Here is a 21593-nt window from a genome sequence, read left to right as displayed (position 1 = left end):
GCTTTGTTACCTTGTTCTTTCTGTGTTTGGTTTGTTTACATCCTTTGCCATGGTAACAAGCTTCAGGTGTTATATAACACCTACTGCACGGAAGCACACTAGTGGCCTGACGAAGCGCGAACTCACGCGAACACGGTCCGTTTGCCCAACCCCCCACGCCAACCCTCTCTCCTGCACTGTGTTTGTTACCTGCTCCAATTCTGAATAAAGCCTGAAGATTCTGCATACTTCTACTGGGTGAGTGCTCCGATTCATTCTTCTCTACATGCTATTGCCAATGTTATATATCAGTTCGTGCAGCACCACCCTTAGCTTTACACGAGGAGTTCAGGATATTCACAGCTGTTGCAGTGGGCATTTGAATCTAGGAATTCCAGCGGTGCCAAGGTGCTTTCTCTCTCATATGTTGCATATTGAACTTGTTGCTACCATCCCTTAGAGCACGCTACCCAGGAATCCTCCATAACCATTCTGCAAAATGGACATGGATATATCTGCCCAAACAATACCAACAGCCATCAGTGACGGGAGAGTGGATGTGGGGGGGTTCTTCCAGACATGTGAATCTCTGGATGAGCTCCAAGTATTGAGCACTAAGGCTCTTGAATTTAAAGTGAGCTCTCTAGCAGAAAGGGAAATGAGAACCTTCTGGACCATAAACTCATTGAAAGCTTATGCTGACAACTTACGCACCCCAAGGGGATTACGTGCATACAAAAATCCTTCCCAATTTATTGATGACCTGGACTTTGTAAAAAAATGGGATGCTTGCCACCTTCAGCATTCCATCAATTTACAACAACTTGTAATAGAGAAAAATACTACAGAATATGAAAAAATTGCATCAGAATTATCTAAAGCAAAAGTGGAATTACGTACAAGATTAAATGATAACAAATTCACTAAGTACATGCAAAACTTGGAAAGAAAACTTACAACTCTGCAAATCACTCTAAGAGAATCAAAACGTGATAAATTTTTACGAGATAAACGTGACTTTGATACTAACCATATCTTCACATGGCAAAAACAAAAAATGCAACAAAGAAACACAAGATGCAAGAATATAAGAAAAACACAAAAGAAATACAACAAAACGGATTATTTAACCACTGAATCGGATTCCACAACCTCTGATGAGGGAACACGGGACACCACAACAAACTTACCTCAACTTGGATCTCAAGCCCCTTTAGGAGCAAAACCAGACGGGGCGGTAGGAGGAAAAAATCCAACACAAGCATACAAGAGGAAGAAAACGGTAACATGGAGACAATAACAGATGAATCGCTCATAGCCAATTTGACCGATGTAGAATTGAGTGAACCCTGCATTTCTGTCCTGAATAAAGGATTAAATTTCGGATTACATGAGGATTTTCAGTACCATCTGTTTGAGGAGGACTTTCTACGAGGACTGCGCAAAATTAATTTAAAAAAGTTTTTCACATCAACTACAAAATCAAATAAAAATGAATCATCACGAAGAGAAGGCGAAACGCAGTGTATGATTGGCCCCTTAGGATTTAGACCTATTAAGGATTGTACTGATGTAGATTATGAGAATATTAACACGCTGATTTCTTTAACAGGGGAAGAGCAAATCATGCCAGACATGAATGAAAATAGGGAGGAGTTTAGAGGAGGTAACCCCTCCAGGTTTAACCCCCAGATAGTTCCTGGTAGCAGTCTTGATCTATTTCAAAAAGCTGTATGTAGAGATGTTAAAGCAATTTTTTATCCTAAAGCTAAATCCAATGTCACAATGGAGGAGAAAAAAGCCCTTGACTGGCTTGGAGCCCGCAGTGATATTGTGGTCTCGAAGGCAGATAAGGGCGGCGCTATTGTTGTATGGAACCGAACAGATTACGAAAATGAAGCTCTTTCCCAGTTGAATGACAATAGGGTGTATGAAAAACTTTCATATGATCCAATGACTAAAGTCATGGACAAATTGAGAGTATTTTTGCGCAGATCGACTTAGAAAGGTATTCTTACAACTAAGTTAGCAGAAAAATTACTCCCAACAGATCCAATAAAACCCCATTGGTACATCCTCCCTAAACTCCACAAGGGGAGAAACCCACCACCAGGACGCCCCATTGTAGCGGGCATAGGGGCCCCAACAGAATATCTATCTAGTTATATTGAGTGGTTGGTCTCTCCCCTACTGAAGTTTATCCCCACATATCTCCGAGATACCGGAGATTTAATTTCAGCACTGAATCAATTTGAATGGCATAATGATTATAAGCTCGCTTCCATTGATGTGGAAAGTTTGTTCACTCGAATTCCTTGGTCTGCTGGAACCCAAGCCATGGGTGAATTTCTATCAAGCACAAACAAATCTGAAGAATTCATAGAATTTGTTACAGAAGCGGTTCATTTAATTTTATCGAATAATATATTTCAATATAACGATCAATGGTATAGACAGATTAGCGGAACTGCTATGGGGACGCCCATCTCTTGCAGTTTCGCTAACATATTCCTTGCCATATTTGAAAGAAATTACATATTTTCTCCAAATAATCCCCATATTGCACACGTCAAAGCAATCTGGAGATTTGTTGACGACGTGTTTGTAATATGGAGTGGTGATGAAAATGAATTCCAGGGTTTTGTTGACTACCTCAATCAGGCCAATACAGTGAATATGGCTTTCACGTTTCAGTTTGGCAACAAAACATTGGAATTCTTAGATGTCCAACTTAATATTATCGACAATAAAATTGTTACATCTGGATACAGGAAATCAATATCTAAAAACTCCCTATTACATTACAAATCATCACATCCTCCACAGACTAGAGATAGCATACCTTATAGTCAAATGATCAGATTGAAACGCATCAATAACGACTATAATATTTATCAAGAACAGGTAGAGGATTTATGTAAAAGATTAAGAAGGAGGGGGTACCCTCAACATATTCTTGAAGAAGCTAAACAGAGAGTTGAGTTGGTCTCCCGGGTTGACTTACTCAAACCAAAAGTCAAAATGAAAAACAAAAAACTAAATCAAGACCGATTCATATTTGCGTTTAATAATACCCCTATGAATTCAGCTGTTAGACGAGCTATACACCAAAATTGGTACATACTTCAACATGATAATGAATTAAAAGATTCTACAAAAAATAAACCAATAATTACCTATAAAAGGAATAAAACAATTCACGATTATTTAAAGATGAAAAGTAATAAAAAAAAGTCAAGTAAAGAAAAATTGGTTATCTGCATCTATTCCAGTAGGCAATTATTCATGCGGTAATTGCCCATTTTGTCCTTTAAATAGTAAAGCAAAAGAAATAAAATTGGGAGGTGAAACAGTTAATATTAAGCAATTCCTTACGTGCCGATCAAATTTCGTGGTATATACTATATTTTGCGAGTGTGGCCTATTTTATATAGGCAAAATTATTCGCCCCCTATATCACCGCATTCGCGAACATGTTAAATCCATAACTAGTGGTATAGGAGCCACGAGATTAATCGACCATGTAAGGACTGTTCACACTGGCAATCCGAAAGCATTGCGTTTTGCAGCCCTTGAAAGAGTTAATCAGTCCAGAAGGGGAAGTAATAGACACCGACAGCTTCTCATTAGGGAAGCAACGTGGATAGCTAAATTAAATGCTACGGGCCCGATTGGGTTAAATGACAGATCTGAAGTTGTTCTGTAAACCGTTTAAAATAAGCATGTTTCTTACACATTTGTATTTATTGCTATCATACCTATCCCTGTTATATCGCATTCACATGCATGTTTTAGAGTTGTTTTTAATCTACCTTATGCTTTGTTACCTTGTTCTTTCTGTGTTTGGTTTGTTTACATCCTTTGCCATGGTAACAAGCTTCAGGTGTTATATAACACCTACTGCACGGAAGCACACTAGTGGCCTGACGAAGCGCGAACTCGCGCGAACACGGTCCGTTTGCCCAACCCCCCACGCCAACCCTCTCTCCTGCACTGTGTTTGTTACCTGCTCCAATTCTGAATAAAGCCTGAAGATTCTGCATACTTCTACTGGGTGAGTGCTCCGATTCATTCTTCTCTACATGTAATAGTATTATAAGTGATAGTCAGCATGGTTTTACTAAAATCAGAAGGTGGCATACCAAACTAATTCTAGGAATAGGAGAGTAGAAACCTAGACAATGGGGAGGCCGGAAATAGAGAATTTTTGAATAATCATTTGACTTATACATACTTGATGGATAAACTAAAGTCTGTAGGCTTGGAAAGCTTAGTTTGTAACTGAAATAAAAACTTGCTTAAAGGAGTACTCTGGAGCAGACTACTCCTGCTCCGTCCTGCCCGGGCTGCAAAAAAAAAATGAAAATGAACCATCACTCACCTTCCTGGGTTCCCGCGGAGCGCCACTACAGCTGATCGGTCCTCCGGTCCATCTTCTCCATACTTCCGTGTGAACGAAGCGTCACATGGCGTTCAGCCTATCGCCGGCCGCCGCAATGTTCTGCCTCGGCCCATAATAGGCTGAGCGCCATGTGACGCTTCGTTCACACGGAAGTATGAAGAAGATGGACCGGAGGACCGATCAGCTGTAGTGGCGTTCCGCGGGAATCCAGGAAGGTGAGTGATGGATTATTTTCATTTTTTTTGCAGCCCGGGCAGGATGGAGCAGGAGTAGTCTGCTCCAGAGTACTCCTTTTAAGGACTGTACCCAGAGAGTGGGGGTTAATGATTCGTACTCCGATTGGTGCCCAATTATAGGTGGTTTGCCTCATGGTTCCGTTCTCCGTTCTATGTTCTTTCAGCTTTTAACTTTTTATGAATTATATAAGGATGGGATTAACAGCTCAGTTTCTCTCTTTGCAGATGACACCAAGCTTTGTAGCATGGTTTAGTCTATAGAGGATATGCATAAGTTATAAGCCAACTTGAACACACTGAGTGTCTGATCATCTACTTGGAAAATAAGATTCAATATAGCTAAATGTAAAGTAATGCATCTGGGTATTAATAACTGGCATGCATCGTATGTCCTGGGGGGGGGGGGAGGGTAAAACTAGGAGATTCACTGGTAGAGAAGGATCTTGGTGTAGATCATAAACTGCAGGACAGCATGCAATGACAGCCAGCTGCTACTTAGGCCAGCAGGATCTTGTAATGTATCCAAAGAGACATGGACTCCCGGGACCGGGACATAATACTAATAAAGGGCATGGAGCTTAGATATCATGAGTCTTTTAAAGGGGAACATGATCAATTTGGCTAAGTATATAAATGGACCCTATAAAAAAATGTGGTGTAAAGAATTCTTGTTTTTTCGTGGAATAACTTTTTTTCTGCAGAGCCTTTAAAGGGGTACTCCACCTCTAGACATCTTATCCCCTAGCCAAAGGATAGGGGATAAGATGTCAGATCGCCCGGCGCCCGCTGCTGGGGACCCCGGGGATCGCTGCTGCAGCACCCCGCTATCATTACTGCGCAGAGTGAGATCGCTCTGCACGTAATGACGGGCAATACAGGTGGCGGAGCATCGTTATGTCATGGCTCCGCCCCTCGTGATGTCACGGTCCGCCCCCATCAATACAAGTCTATGGAGGGGGCGTGGCTGTCATCATGCCCCCTGCCATAGACTTGCATTAAGGGGACGGGCCGTGATGTCATGAGGGGCGGAGCCATGACGTCACGCTGCTCCGGCCCCTGTATCGCCCGTCATTACGCACAGAGCGAACTCGCTCTGTGCAGTAATGATGGCGGGGTGCCGCAGTGGCGCTCCCCGGGGTCCCCAGCAGCGGGACCGCGGCGATCTAACATCTTATCCCCTATCCTTTTGATAGGGGATAAGATGCCAGGGGCGGAGTACCCCTTTAACATTTTTGTCTTTTAAGATTTTTTTGAAGGCCTGAAGAAGAGTTCTTCTTCTGCAAAGAAGGCATGATTTCTCTGGAGATTAAACCTTTTTTTTTTTTTTCAGGCGGAGGAAGCCCTTCATCCACCCATACCCCTTCCCTTCATCTGTCTTCTCCCCTCCTTGGTTGTTCTTCAGGCACATGTGTCTTTTTTCAACCATACTAAGTAACTGTAACTACACCAGTAAGGTTTGCTTTAGTTTAATGCTAAAGTTATTAACACCCCCCCCCCCCCCCCATAAAATAAAGGAATATTCAAATTTGTATAGATTATGCTTAGTATTTATTAGGAACAAACTGAAATGAAATGGTAGCATACAACTAATAAGACACAGGCAAATGATTGAAGATCATACGTAGAATTCATAGCGACATCACTTTCCCATCTTATTAGGTTGAGGCAAAATGTAACTGTAAAGTAATGCAGAAAATAAGAATTATTAATATGCATTTTATTGACTGGTGTGTTTACAATTCTCAATTTCAATTGATCTACACAGTTTTGTAAAACTTTGAAAAATGCAGGTTTTTCCCTGTTCTTGAACTTTAACCCCTTAAGGACCAGGGTTTTTTCCATTTTTGCACTTTCATTTTTTCCTCCTTACCTTTAGAAAATCATAACTCTTTCAATTTTGCACCAAAAAATCCATATGATGGCTAATTTTTGGCGCAACAAATTCTACTTTATAATAACATCAGTCACTTTACCCAATAATCTACAACAAAATGAAAAAAAAATCATTGTGCGACGAAATTGAAGAAATAAAATACCATTTTGTACATTGTGGGGGCTTCTGTTGCTACGCAGTAAATTTTTCAGTAAAAATGACACCTTCTCTTTATTCTGTAGGTCCATACGATTAAAATATTACCATACTTATATAGGTTTGATTTTGTCGTACTTCTGTAAAAAATCATAACTACATGCAGGAAAATGACCTGAGCCTGATGAAGCACCTCGGCGCGATAACGGCTCGTCACTCCATACCCACGCGTTCACGCCATCTGCCTCCCCACACCTTGTCTCCCGTTGATGTTCATCTGAACCAATAAAGAAGATGACCCTGCAATCTCTGAGTGAGTGCTCCATATTTATTTTTGTTATACATGCAGGAAAATGTATACGTTTAAAATTTTCATCTTCTGACCCCTATAACTTTTTTATTTTTCCACTTATGGGGCTGTATGAGGGCTCATTTTTTGCGCTGTGATCTGAAGTTTTTAGCAGTTCCATTTTTTATTGATCAGACTTTTTGATTGCTTTTTATTCATTTTTTCATGAAATAAAAAGTGACCAAAAATACAATATATTGGACTTTGGAATTTTTTTGCGCGCACGCCATTGACCATGTGGTTTAATTAACGATATATTTTTATAATTCGGACATTTCCACATGCGGTGATACCAAATGTTTATTTTTATTTACACTGTTTTTTTTATGGCAAAAAGCGGAGTGATTCAAACTTTTATTAGGGAAGGGGTTAAATGATCTTTAATAACTTTTTTATCCACTTATTTTGCAGTGTTATAGCTCCCATAGGGGGTTATAACACTGCAAACACTGATCTTTTACATTGATCACTGGTTTCTAATAGGAAACCATTGTTCGATGATTCTGCCGCTTGACTGCTCATGCCTGGATCTCAGGCACTGAGCAGTCATTCGGCGATCGGACACCATGAGACAGGTAAGGGGACCCTCCTGCTGTCCTACAGCTGTTCGGGATGCCGCGATTTCCCCACGGCTATCCTGAACAGCCCGCTGAGCTAGCCAAGGGTAGATTAGTTTCACTTTAAATGCGGCTATCAACTTTGAACGCCGCGTCTAAAGCATTAATGGCCCGTGATCAGTGCCATGCGCTATAGGCCACGGGTCCCAGCCATTGTTAGAGGCAAGGCCCCACCCGCTATGACGCCTCTGGTCCTTAACAGATTAAATGGGTACTCTGGTGGAAAACTTTTTTTGTTATTTAAATCAACTGGTGCCAGAAAGTTAAACAGATTTGTAAATTACTTCTATTAAAAAATATTATTCCTTCCAATACTTATAAGCTGCTGAATACTACAGAGGAAATTCTGTTCTTTGTGGAAAACAGTGCTCTCAGCTGACATCACAAGCACAGTGCTCTCTGCTGACATATCTGTCCATTTTAGGAACTGTCCAGAGCAGCATATGTTTTCTATGAGGATTTTCTCCTACTCTGAACAGTTCTTAAAATGGACAGAGATGTCAGCAGAGAGCACTGCGCTCGTGATGTCAGCAGAGAGCAAAACAGTGTCCCAAAAAGAACAGAATTTCCTCTTTAGTATTCTGCAGCTAATAAATACTGGAAGGATTAAGATTTTTTAATAGAAGTAATTTGCAAATCTGTTTAACTTTCTGGCACCAGTTGATTTAAATAAAAAAAAAAAAGTTTTCCATTGGCGTACCCCTTTAACAATATTTTTCTTTACTTTATTTACGCTCACTTTTAATTTGTTATTCACAGTAATTTTGCTGTGAGTTTGTCATAGTGAGTTATAGTTAGTGTTCCAGCAATGTGTCATACCTTCTGTTCACTTTTATTACAATTACAATAAAATCACTCATTTAACATCAAAAGCAGCCTTCAATTTTATAGAAATTTGTTAATTCAAATTATTTGTATGTTTGTCGGTACTAGTTCCTATAAACAATATGTCCTTTTGTAAGGAATATGTTTTAAATTTCACCAACATTTTTTTACCTAAATTTTAGGAAAGCGGACAGAGGGCAGATTAAAGAGCTATGAATACGGAGTACAAAATTTATGTGTAATGTGCTTGATGCGACTAAAGCTAAATTAGTTTCTAAATGAGCATTTAAATTTATTTCTTAAATGTAATCTACCGTATTTTAAGAAATAAAAGCAGTTACCTGTGATTAACCTAACTTTAAGCCACCAAGCAATCCAGTGGCAGTACCAAGAAGGTTACCAGCCACTCCTGTGGCAGAACCGACAACGCCACCAAGTGCTCCAGTGGCAGAACCGAGAACGTCACCAACCACTCCAGTGGCAGTACCGACCAGTCCAGTAACAACACCAGTAAGATTTTCAACAATATCAAGTACTGAACCTAAGATACCTCCCTGTAAAGAAAATAAAACACAGTGTTATTATGTGGACTAGGTCAAAATTAAAATATGTGTCATCTGTACTAGCAAAAATGACATATGGTTTTATGCTATGACTATGATTTGTACAAGCAAAATATATGCTACAGTTTAGAAATGTTTTGTCTTCCTCAAGATATTGGCACTCTTCTCTGTAGATTTTTTTTATTGTTCTACTGTATCTCTAATAATATAGCTATTTGTAGGTTAGCAAAAAGTAGGTGACAGATTGGGGAAATCTGTGGTCTGTTATATTGTAAACATACTCCATAGGTTTACATAGGAGACAAAGCAAAGGATTGTTTTTTAAATAAAGACCATTTGTAATGTTGCTTTATTTTTTATTTCATATGCATTATGATAATAAAAACTAACTCTAAATTTAGAAATAGTGTTTAACCCCTTAAGGATACACCCCATTTTGGCCTTTTTAGATGCCAGGATCTACATGGCCCGTTATGCCCAGCTGCTCATAGTAGCCATCACTTATTGTCTTCATAGACGCTAAAAGATCCAGGGTGTACAGGTACGCCCTGGTGCACTAAGTCACAGTTTGCAAAGGAATATAGGTATGCCCTCTGTCACCTAGGGGGTTAAAGTATTTCAGAAAATGAGTGTCAATATTGTGAACTAATGTGAACATTTCAATAATACAGCTTCCTACATACTGTTATATCTGCTGCTGCTGTAAAACTGGAGGCGGTGGAAATATAAAGGGAATATGTATAGCAAAATCATACACCAGACTGTCTGTGCAGTAAAGAAATACACAATGGGCCTCATTTAAGAGTGGAGTGGAGTTTTTGTGGTTTTTTTTCCGACAGGTATTTTTCCACGGTATTTATTACTTTATTGTATCTTGTATTTGACAATTTTTATAATTTTTCCTTTTTTTTTTTACACATGCTCTGAGCTGTTAGGTTTTCAAGAGCTGAAATCCACCACATTTTATGTGGAAACATTAGTAAATTTGTAGGTTTCTTTAGAAAATGTAGGAGACAATGTTTTGGAGACAAACCGTCACAAAATCTATTCTGAAAAGCCTTGGTAAATGAGGCTCATTGTTGTTAATTTGACAACACATTTTCTAGGCGCCAAAGAATTAGTTTTTCTATGTTAATTTTGGTGCATTTTCTGTGTCTCATTGGTTTCCTTGGAAAATCTGCCTTACTGTTCAGTTCCACATTTTAATATCACTACTTAACTGATAAAATAAAAAAGAAAACAACCCTTACTGAGCCAGTAAGTAAGTGTGTGCAATAGAACTATATAACACCAAAAAAAAAAAAGGGAAATCATGCACACATATACAAAAGAAACACTGTTTATTAAGGTTTACAAAACCATTAAAAATGGGCATAAATAGGAAACAAAAAAAAAAGAAAAGAGAAGCACCAAAAACATCACTGATGGACAGATGGTAAGCAGACGGTGAGACATACATTATTACAATATAAGATGTAATAGTAACAAAGCTGGAGCAGAAAGAACATGGAGAAAATGCAAGGAAAATCAAATCCAAAATCATATAACATGACCAGCTGCGTACATGAGATACTGTTGCAAGATACATGCAGGGTGCCAGACCATACCTACCTAACCCCAACGATCGTTTCACTAATTAGAATAGCTTGCTCCGGAAGCTATTCTAAGCTATTCTAATTAGAGAAACGATCGTTGGGGTTAGGTAGGTATGGTCTGGCACCCTGCATGTATCTTGCAACAGTATCTCATGTACGCAGCTGGTCATGTTATATGATTTTGGATTTGATTTTCCTTGCATTTTCTCCATGTTCTTTCTGCTCCAGCTTTGTTACTATTACATCTTATACTGTAATAATGTATGTCTCACCCTCTTCTTACCATCTATCCATCAGTGATGTTTTTGGTAATTCTCTTTTCTTTTTTCTTTTTTTGTTTCCTATTTATGCCCATTTTTTATTGTTTTGTAAACCTTAATAAACAGTATTTCTTTTGTATATGTGTATGATTTCTCTTTTTTAAGGTTTTATATTCTGCACATGATCTATCCAATGAAGTCAATGAAGACTGAATACACATTCAACTTTATATTTAAACAGCAAACTGCAGTGAACTAAACCCATTTTAGATAAAGATCTTAATTTTCATTTGAAAAATCTGTGGTGTGAACATAGACTTAAAGGGGTACTCCACCCCTAGACATCTTTTTCCACAGCTTCTCCCATAGACATGAATGGAAAGGGCAAGGCATGACGTCATGACCACGGCCGCCCGAAGCCAGCATTCTAAACATAATTGTTCATAATGCTGGGTTGCCTACCCAGAGATCGCGGAGGTCCCAGTGGCTGGACCCCCGCATTCTGTCATCTTATCCCCTTTCCTTTGGATAGGGGATAAGATGTCTAGGGGCGAAGTACCCCTTTAATGTTGAAATATGATATTATTAGATTTAACCTTCTATACTGTTCGTCTAAGTTCAATACAGAATAGTGTGGTAGGGTACTTTTCGTAGAGATACTCGATTTAATACAATTAGTGCCTTAAAGGGGTTATCCAGGCATAGAAAAACAGAGCTACTATCTTTCAAAAACAGCTCTCCGTCTGTTTCCAGGTTGGGTGTGGTTCTGCAGCTCAGTTCCATTGAAGTGTATGGAGCCAAGTTGTAAAACCACACACAACCCGGAGACAGACATGGAGCTGTTTTTTTAAAGAAATTAGCTGTGTTTTTCTATTCCTGGATAACCCCTTTAAGCTTTGTATCTGACTTTGCATCTGCCAGACTGGTTGCTAGGGAAACTCTGACTAACAGTCCTAAATACAGTATGTTAGGTAATATTTCAACTTTTGAGGTGCATCATTGGTTAATTTGCCTTCTTTGATCATGACCATGACCACAAAAGTGTAGCCCCATGCAATGGACAATTAAATATATGTACAGTAATGTGGAAAATTATACCTCACTATTGTAGGTCACTTTATAGGAAGGGGTTAAGTATACGTCTTACCAGTACATAGAGGAGTACATTAAAAATAATTTTCTTACCAAAGCATCATTCACTCCTTTACAAATTGATCCCAGGTCCACATTGGAATCTTTCAATGGCTTATTCTAAGGAGAGAAAAAGCCAAACAGTTGTTTTTATCATTTCCCTTCTTAAAAGACACTGCACAGACTTTTCTGCATTAGCAACAAGATAACTTACCATCAAAGCGATGACAGTTTGCACAAAGTGATTGAGCAATCCGTAACTTCTCAAGACTTGAGTAAGTGAATCACAGTTTCCGTTCTGAAAAGAAACAAATCTATTTAAATACTTTTATATTCAGATCCAGGTAAGACTGACAATGTTAAAAGATATGCCATTAAAAACATGTTCACACATAATTTTATGCACCTCATTATGAAACGTAAATGGCAATAAAAAACTGATTTATTTTCCCCTTTTCCATTTTACATTTTTTACCCGTAACAGCCTAAATCAAGGCAAAAAAAAAATATATATATATATACATATATATATATGTATATATATATATATATATATATATATATATATATATATATATATATATTTATAAACATAGTCTTAAGCTTCCTTCAAACATTTAAACATGTAAAACTTTTTTTTTGTAAGTTTGTGTTTACATACACCACCCCAAAATAATGCTCCAAAAGTGAGAAAATTGTCCACAAAAAGAAGCAATTTCTGTAGTGTGTTTTAAAGATGCAGTTCTTTTTTTTTTTTTTTTTTTCGTAACAAATTCACCAACAGAAAACACCAGGACACAGCGTAATAAAAAATTTATAAAAATAGGAAAACCCAAAACGCCAAACCCACTTTGCATTTTTGGGTTTGTAATTTTTCCCTTGACCCTGGCGTTTTGCTGCAATCTGGGAGTTTTGCCAAATCACAGCTTGCTGAGACTATGGTGTTTTTAAGCAAAAACACCATAGTTTCAGCATCCTCGGAGGGAAGTAGTGACGCACAGCATCCCTAATTCCCTCCACAGCTGTACAGTGCTGCACTATAAAGGGGCTATAGGAGCAGTTAGTCCCATCAGTATAGTGACGGGATTCCCAGGTCCTGTATAGTAATAAAATAAACAGTGAAAGAAAACTCAAAATAAAGATAAACTTAAAATACAAAAAAACTAGCTCAACTTACATCCACTGCATTGTAGACATATTGGATTTGGATCTTAAAGTCCTGAAATAAAACAATACAACTCATTTTCTGTAAAGATATAATGCTAATCTGTATCTTTATCAATAGCATTTATTATTAAATAGCTCTAATAATATAATAGTAAATACAAATAAAACTAATAAAATATAATAAAGAAATCTAATAAAAAAAATGTAGATAAATAAGAACTAAAGCAAATAATCTAATGGCAGGTTACAATAAAATGATTGTGATATTTCTTTAAGCTAAAGCTGAGTTTACATCAGTGTTACAGGCTCTGTTTGCTAATTCCATTATTTTGACGGGTGTTTAGCGGAAATAAAAACCCTGCATGTCAGGTGTTTATCTCATGTAAAAAAAAAAAGGGCATCTAACGGAACCCCAACGATCCCCATTCAAAGTAAATGGGACCTGTTGGGTTTTGTTGATGCCCACTGCCACAACCTCCGTCCCACAATGCTCCACAACGCTGATGTGAACATAGCCTAACAATCAAGTTCATGAATATTGATGAAATAAATGCACAGTACATTAATAGACTAACAACATCAAATGGCCGCTTGGTGTGATGTTGCTCAAAGGCAGTGACAGTGAAGTCAGATGAGGACCACAGATTTAACCCTATGGTAATTCATTTGTAGACATGCATCCACAAAATCGTGGGCTACTTATGTCCAAATTTTAACATTAATGTGCTATATGTAGGACTATGGAAAAATGGTTGTCTGTGCATACAAGATGCAAAAATACAGGCACATTATATACAGCCAAGTGAATAAGTGACATGTGACTAATTTATGTGGCTATTAAAAAAATGCATCCGTATTTTTACGTATTGTATGCTCAGATAACCACTTTCCCATAGACTTATATAGAGCACGTTTATGTTAAAAATGCAGACATAAGTTTCCCACGATTTTTATGATGCATTTTAACAATTGAAATATTCTTGAAAAAACTCTATGTTAACCTAATCTATGACTTCACTGCCATAGAAACTGTAGAAAACAAAAGATAGATAAACATTCTTCGCAGGCTTTTATTTTATGTTGTTTTATTTTGATATCTATAGCATCATGTACTGGGCGCTATAATGTTGCACTGCAGTATACTTCATTGGTTTTATTGCCTGAAACTACAGAACAATGTTACAAGGTTAAAGTTAATTTGAAACACTGTAAGTCAAAATAAATGTAATAAATGTACCAATAACTTATCCTTACCACTGTTCCCACAAGATCTTTCACTGACTGTCCCATGTCATTAGCCAACAGTCTCTAAAATGATGTGATAAAACTATGTTATTTGAATTAATCAAACATTGTGTCTAATGTCATATACATACTTCACAATTATAAAACAAGTAAATGTAAATCATCATACTATTCTAATTTGACATTGTAAAGTGTTCATGCATTAGGTTACTATACTGTCAGAAACATAAGCTATGGAATGAGATATGAACATTTTCATTAACATTGTCATAATTTACCAGAATAAAGATGATATCTTCCACAATGGCTTTCTCCATGCAGTATCTTTCGATTTCACTGCACCTGTGGCAATTCTAAAAAAAAAAAAAAAAAAAAAAAAGATAGGAAAAACAAAATCAATAATTATTTATTGGAGGTGCTGGTATATGTTCTAGCTTTACATAACGTAAACATTACATTTATAAATGTTACATTTGAGGCACCTAGGGAAGTTGGGGGGGGGGGGCAAGGGGATCAAGATGACCTTAAGATTCAGTGTTAGAGTATCTCGGAATCTCGTGATTTTGGCAGCAGCCGCCAATTGGAATCTCCTCTCCGCTAAATTCCATGAGCGGAGATTCCATCTGGCAACTGTCGCCAGAGGACCTTGCGACACTGCGCTGTCACCATTGACAGCAATGCAGTCTGCGCATAATTCTGCTGAAAGAATAAACATGTTCATACTTTCGGCGGATACATTTTAGCAGCAGAATTCTCCACTGCTGAAATTCTGCAGTGTGAACAGATCCACTGAAGATCTATTCACACCTATGCAAAGGTTCACACCGCAATTTTCGGAGCACAATCTGTGCGTAAAAATTCCATAATGCAAACATACCCTAATACCAAATTTCTGAAACTTTACTTGATCTGATATGCATAGACCTAATTTTACAATGTAACAACTGTAAGGCCATACATCATTCTGGGTAGAGCACATAATTCACGATGCCAGAATACGTTCCTATGTTTATAGCTGGACCACTGTTTCAGGTTCAAGTTATGTGGCTTTTTTCATGGTTCTTTGTGCTAAATATTTGGAAACCACTGTTATAAATTAAGATCTTTGTATGTTTTTAAAGACCTACTACTACTTTTTCAATAAACTCTCTAACAATGATCTATTATTCCAATTATCATTTTTTTTAACATAGTTTTTTACCTGCCAGTCATTCCACCGTTTCATCACCAAAGTCACCGCACGACCATGGGAAAATGCTTCTTTTTCCTAAAAAATAAAATCCAAAACACCTTCATAAAGCATAATTCATACAAAAAGTATATAGGTGGTGCACACTAACCTTATTTTTAATTTGGTTAAGGGCCCCACTATTTCATGACCCCAGTTCAATACAATATGACCACATGTTATGAGACCACCCAAAAGGCTTTATTTACATAACACTCACAGGGTGTCCACCCATAGACAAGCACACAATATACATCTTGTGAAAGAGTGTGGCAAAATCATGTTGTTGTGAAAAGCTGGTGATTTTAGAGGTTAGTTAATAAATTAAATATCTGTGCTTGCATTTTAGATACAGTGTGCAAAAAAAAATAATTATGAGACATTAAAGACTAATGATAAAGGCTACTTACCCCCATTTTATTTTTGTTTTTATTTTTATTGTTATTAAGAATAAATGCATTTGTTAAGGCTGCAAAAAAAAAAAAAAAAAAAAAAACATAATATAGTCAAACATTACATCTCAAACAAGTATAGCAATATAGTATAATAAGGCATCTATTCTTCAACAATGATATGTAAGTTCAAGACAAAAGAGGATAAAGATTCTGCCCGGACAGTTTTTACTTTATGGTCATAGAGAAATTATATGTTTGTCTTGTTTTTATGTTTTTAAAATGTTACAGCTATGTATATTTAGGACAGCCATATTGAAATAGATGTATTGTCTGTAGACAATAGAGACTATAACCATTATTAAATATTAAGGGAAACATTATCTATAAAATAAATATAAATGAAAAATATAAAAAATATATATACCGCATATATATATATATATATATATATATATATATATATATATATACAGTATATATATATATATATATATATATATATATATATATATATATATATATATATATATTATTGTATTAATCCTACCAAAATGTTTCTTTAGTTTGGGGATTTACCCAGGTAATATATATTTCAGAATAATGTAAGTTATATAGATAATGAATAACACATATAAATATTACAATTGTTTTCTGTTCCCACTCTTAATACTTTCTAAGTCTGCGCACACAATATAAAAAACTAATTGGTCTTACCAAGGGAGATTCCCAACAGCAGAAAACTTAAAGAGATCTTCATGGCTGAGACTATTGGTTACAGGTTCTCTAGAATGAATACCTAACCAAATATCTAAAGACAGATACTTTATAACACTTATTATATACTATTCCAAGTGATGGCTCCGCCTGCTTCGTATCACAGCTTGGCACATATAAAGAAATACGAATTTCTAATTGTCATTATTTGCTTTGATATGTATGTTCCATGATCCCGCTGTCATCATTCAATAAACTGATGTTTCCTGCCAAATGTTTACCCGACCATGGATGAATTAGATAATGTGTAGAGGATTTATTCTTATGCTTGTTTTATTGTCTGAATATTATATAACACCTTTTTGGCTTACACGTGTATGCATTGTCCTGTTAAGGTTTTCATTATTGGAAACTCCTGTACTGACCTGTATTTTCAGTATTGATGCAATACGCATTCTTAGTACAGTACCTAAAACTACTCCAACAATAAGCGGCCTAGAATACAGCCGTGACTGGGATACACTATACATGAAACACCAAATACAAAAGACCGGTCGTTTAATTATAAAAATATTCAAAAATACATCAAATCATCATTGTTAAAGAGAAATAGAAATGGAATATGGCACTATGGTTCCAAGTACAGAAGATGATGTGATGGCATACAATAATAACAGACAGGTAAAAAGTCACAAAAAATTTAAAGGTATCAAAGCCAGGCAATGAAATAGTGACAGACAATTACCCAAATACAGAGAGATTGCTTAAAAAGATAATAACTAAACAGTAATACCCACCAAATGTGCTGTCAAGAGTCATACACCCACGTATCCCAATGTACCTTTCGCAGATGCTTCATCAGAGGGCATGGCTAGACCCAGGTACTGTAAGTTCCTATTCAATCTCTAAAATTCACCTTAGGGTGCCCTCCACTCATAATGTGAAAACGCCCACTATATATCGCTGAAAACGCTTACCCATCAGCTGGGTGCAGGCCCTAATCAACTCACTGAGAAAAAGATCATGTGATCGTGTATAAGTGTCACATGATGAGAGACTACTGAGAGAGAGGCAGTACAAGCTCCACCCGCAGTTTTGCCCACCTTTCCAATAAGATCCTAACATCCCTGCTGCTACCACAGAATACCGCAACTCATGCTGGATCTAGGGAGAAAAAATAATAAAATAGGAAGAAAAATGCATAGCAGAAATAGCAAATGACGCAAAATAACCCATTGAAAATTACTGAAGACATTGTGACTACCATAAACTATCCAAATAGAATAATGAATGTGTGTAGAAATGTCAGTTACAAGAAAAAAATTGAGAAATCCCCAAATAATGTGTGAATGGGTGCCAAGTGTGATGTTGGATACAATGTGAATATAATATGAGTGTGGGAAAAATGATATGTGAAAAATATGAGTGTGAAGGACAGTGTATGTGAAAATACAATTCAGAATAATAATCATGATGAATGAATGAAAGGAAAGAAGAAAAAATATATATGTATATATACACAGTGAGGCAAAAAAGTATTTAGTCAGCCACCATTTGTGCAAGTTCTCCCACTTTAAAAGATGAGAGAGGCCTGTAATTTTCATCATAGGTATACCTCAACCATGAGAGACATAATGAGAAAAAAAATCCATAAAATCACATTGTCTGATTTTTTAAGAATTAATTTTGGTGGAAAATAAGTATTTGGTCAATAACAAAAGTTCATTTCAATACTTTGTTATATACCCTTTGTTGGCAATGACAGAGGTCAAACGTTTTCTGTAAGTCTTCACAAGGTTTTCACACACTGTTGCTCTTATTTTGGCCGATTCCTTCTTTCAGATCTCCCCTAGAACATTGATGTTTTGGGGCTGTCGCTGGGAAACATGGATTTTTAACTCCCTCAAAAGTTTTTTTTTATGGGGGTGAGAACTGGAGACTGGCTAGGCCACTCCAGGACATTGAAATGCTTCTTAAGAAGCCACTCCTTCATCGCCCGAGCTGTGTGTTTGGGATCATTGTCATGCTGAAAGACCCAGTTTTGTTTCATCTTTAATGCCTTTGCTGATGGAAGGAGGTTTTCACTCAAAATCTCCCAATACATGACCCAATTAATTCTTTCCTTTACATGGATCAGTTGTCCTGGTCCCTTTGCTGAAAAACAGCCCCACAGAATGATGTTTCCACCCCCCCATGCTTCACGGTAGGTATGGTCTTTGTCAGGGTCCGGACTAGCGGCTGGTGAAGACACTTGAGGTGGATCCCCTGTACCAGAGAGGCGATGACGCGGGCCGTACTGGGGAATCGGTTCTAAGCAGTTACTGGTGTTCACCAGACCCCGCCGCAAAGCAGGATGGACTTGCTGCGGCAGTAACTACCAGGTCGTGTTCCCCAGTAGCGACTCGACCTCTCTGGCAGCTGAGACTGGCGCAGTATACAAGGACTAGACAGAGGCTGGGTCAGATATAGCAGAAGGTCAGGGAAGGCAGCGAGGTTCGTAGTCAGGGGCAACAGCAGAAGGTCAAGGTACACAGGCTTGGGACACACTATAACGCTTTCTCAGGGCACAAGGCAACAAGATCCGGCAAGGACAGGAAGGGGACGTGGGTTTTTATATGTTTAGAACTGATTGGTCCAGGCACCATTTAGTGGTGCACTGGCCCTTTAAATTTCATAGAGCCGGCTCGCGCGCCCTGGAGAGCGGGGCCGCGCGCACCGGGAGGGCAGTGAAGGAGGACGTGGTGGGTGAGAGACACGGGACGCGATCCGAGAGTGGGCACGTCCCGCACCTCGGATCGCGTCCCCTCCGAGAACATGGACGCAGTGCCGACTGGCGGCTGCATACAGAAGGACGCCGCGAGCGCTCCGGGGAAGCAGCGGGACCCGAAGCGCTCGGCGTGACAGTACCCCCCCCCCCCCCCCTTGGGTCTCCCCCTCTTCTTGGAACCAAGGAATCTGTAGATGAGTTCTTTGTCTAGAATATTGTCCTCTGGCTCCCAAGACCTCTCCTCGGGGCCACAATTCTCCCAATCAACAATAATTATTTTTTTACCTCTGACAATCTTTGAAGCAAGAATTTCTTTAACCGAGAAGACGTCAGAGGAGCCCGAGACAGGAGCAGGAACGGTGACCTTGGGAGACAAGCGGTTAAGAATGAGAGGCTTGAGAAGGGAAACATGAAAAGAGTTCGGAATACGAAGAGAAGGAGGAAGATGAAGCTTGTAAGAGACAGGGTTGATTTGACTTTTGACCCTAAATGGCCCAAGGTAACGTGGACCCAGCTTGTAGCTAGGGACACGGAACCGAATATATTTGGCAGAGAGCCACACTTTGTCACCAGGGGCAAAGACAGGAGGAATTCTTCTCTTCCGCATGTTTCTTCATACGAGAGGAGGCCAGCGAGAGTGACTTTTGAGTCTCCTTCCAAATAGAGGAAAAGTCCCGGGTCAAATCATCTACGGCAGGGACTCCAGATGAAGTGGGGATAGGGAGGGGGGGAAGTGGGTGACGGCCGTACACCACAAAGAATGGAGACTTGGTGGATGACTCAGAGTCTTTGAAATTGTACGAGAATTCGGCCCAGGGTAACAGGTCAACCCAATCATCTTGGCGGGAGGAGACAAAATGTCGCAGGTAGTCACCAAGGATTTGGTTTATTCTCTCCACTTGTCCATTAGATTGCGGGTGGTAGGCGGAGGAAAAATTCAATTTAATCTTTAATTGGGTGCAGAGTGCTCTCCAGAATTTCGAGACAAATTGAACGCCTCTATCGGAGACGATATGCGTAGGCAGTCCGTGGAGACGAAAAATGTGCGAAAATAAATGCTTCGCCAATTGTGGCGCAGAAGGGAGGCCAGGGAGTGGAACGAAATGGGCCATTTTGGAGAATCGATCAACGACCACCCAAATGACAGTGTTGCCACAGGATACAGGAAGGTCAGTGACGAAGTCCATCGCTATGTGTGACGAAGGCTGTTCGGGTACTGGCAGAGGATGAAGAAGACCCGCGGGCCTTTGGCGAGGAATTTTATCACGTGCGCAGACAGTACAGGAGCGTACGAAGTCAGTTACATCCTTTTCAAGGGAAGGCCACCAATAGTGTCTGGCAATCAACTGAGTGGATTTTTTGATTCCAGCGTGACCCGCCAAGTGGGAGGAGTGACCCCATTTGAGAGTCCGGAGGCGATGACGTGGAGGGACAAAGGTTTTTCCTGGAGGAACTGGTGCCAGGGAAGCCGGAGCAGCAGAGATCAGACACTCAGGGGGAACGATGTGTCGGAGAGAGGTTTCTGCCTCCGTGGCCTCAGTGGAACGAGAAAGGGCATCCGCCCTGACATTCTTGTCTGCAGGACGAAAATGTATCTGGAAATTAAAGCGAGCGAAGAACAATGACCACCTGGCCTGGCGAGGATTTAAGCGCTGAGCGGACTGTAGGTATGACAGATTTTTGTGGTCAGTGTAGATGGTGATCGGGTGGAGAGACCCTTCCAGGAGATGCCTCCACTCCTTGAGTGCCATTTTAATGGCCAGCAATTCTCGGTCACCAATAGCGTAATTTTTTTCAGGAGGAGAAAATGTTTTAGGCGAAGGCGGCCTTAAGGCGAGAAAAAGCTTCTTCCGCTTGGGGAGGCCAGGATCTTGGATTCGCATCTTTCTTGGCCAGAGCCACAATGGGAGCCACGATGGTGGAGAAGTGGGGGATAAACTGACGGTAGTAATTAGCGAATCCGAGGAAGCGCTGGATAGAGCGAAGTCCAGAGGGGCGTGGCCAATCCAAGACTGCGGAGAGCTTATCGGGGTCCATTTGAAGGCCCTGTCCTGAGACCAGATATCCTAGGAAAGGAAGACAGGTACGTTC

The 21593-nt window shown here is 39.0% G+C and overlaps 1 protein-coding gene across 1 annotated transcript; it reads right to left on the bottom strand.

Moving 5' to 3' along the window:
- Positions 1 to 6165: 6165 nt before the first annotated feature.
- Positions 6166 to 16787, bottom strand: LOC130367057 (uncharacterized). Its single transcript, XM_056569438.1, has 10 exons — positions 16736 to 16787; positions 16037 to 16095; positions 15600 to 15665; positions 14677 to 14751; positions 14408 to 14461; positions 13164 to 13205; positions 12201 to 12284; positions 12041 to 12106; positions 8779 to 8991; positions 6166 to 6293 (listed from the first exon to the last, which is right to left on the bottom strand). Exons 1-9 carry the CDS (start codon positions 16776 to 16778, stop codon positions 8785 to 8787), a joined length of 696 nt encoding a protein of 231 aa, XP_056425413.1. The 5' UTR covers positions 16779 to 16787; the 3' UTR covers positions 6166 to 6293; positions 8779 to 8784.
- Positions 16788 to 21593: the final 4806 nt, after the last annotated feature.

This window comes from Hyla sarda, chromosome 4 (genome assembly GCF_029499605.1).
Source record: "Hyla sarda isolate aHylSar1 chromosome 4, aHylSar1.hap1, whole genome shotgun sequence".
In the NCBI taxonomy this organism is placed as follows: domain Eukaryota; kingdom Metazoa; phylum Chordata; class Amphibia; order Anura; family Hylidae; genus Hyla; species Hyla sarda.
The sequence above is the reverse complement of the archived record's forward strand: the minus strand, read 5'-3'. Positions and strand labels throughout refer to the sequence as shown.

Bases quoted from the DNA above. Each gene is read 5' to 3' on its own strand.
- LOC130367057 (XM_056569438.1), bottom strand. From the start codon at position 16,778: ATGAAGATCTCTTTAAGTTTTCTGCTGTTGGGAATCTCCCTTG. The intron at 16,096-16,735 runs GTAAGACCAATT...TTTTTTTTGCAG, and splicing joins GCTGTTGGGAATCTCCCTTG to CCTTAACAAATGCATTTATT. The intron at 14,462-14,676 runs GTAAATTATGAC...ACATCATTTTAG, and splicing joins AAGATATCATCTTTATTCTG to AGACTGTTGGCTAATGACAT.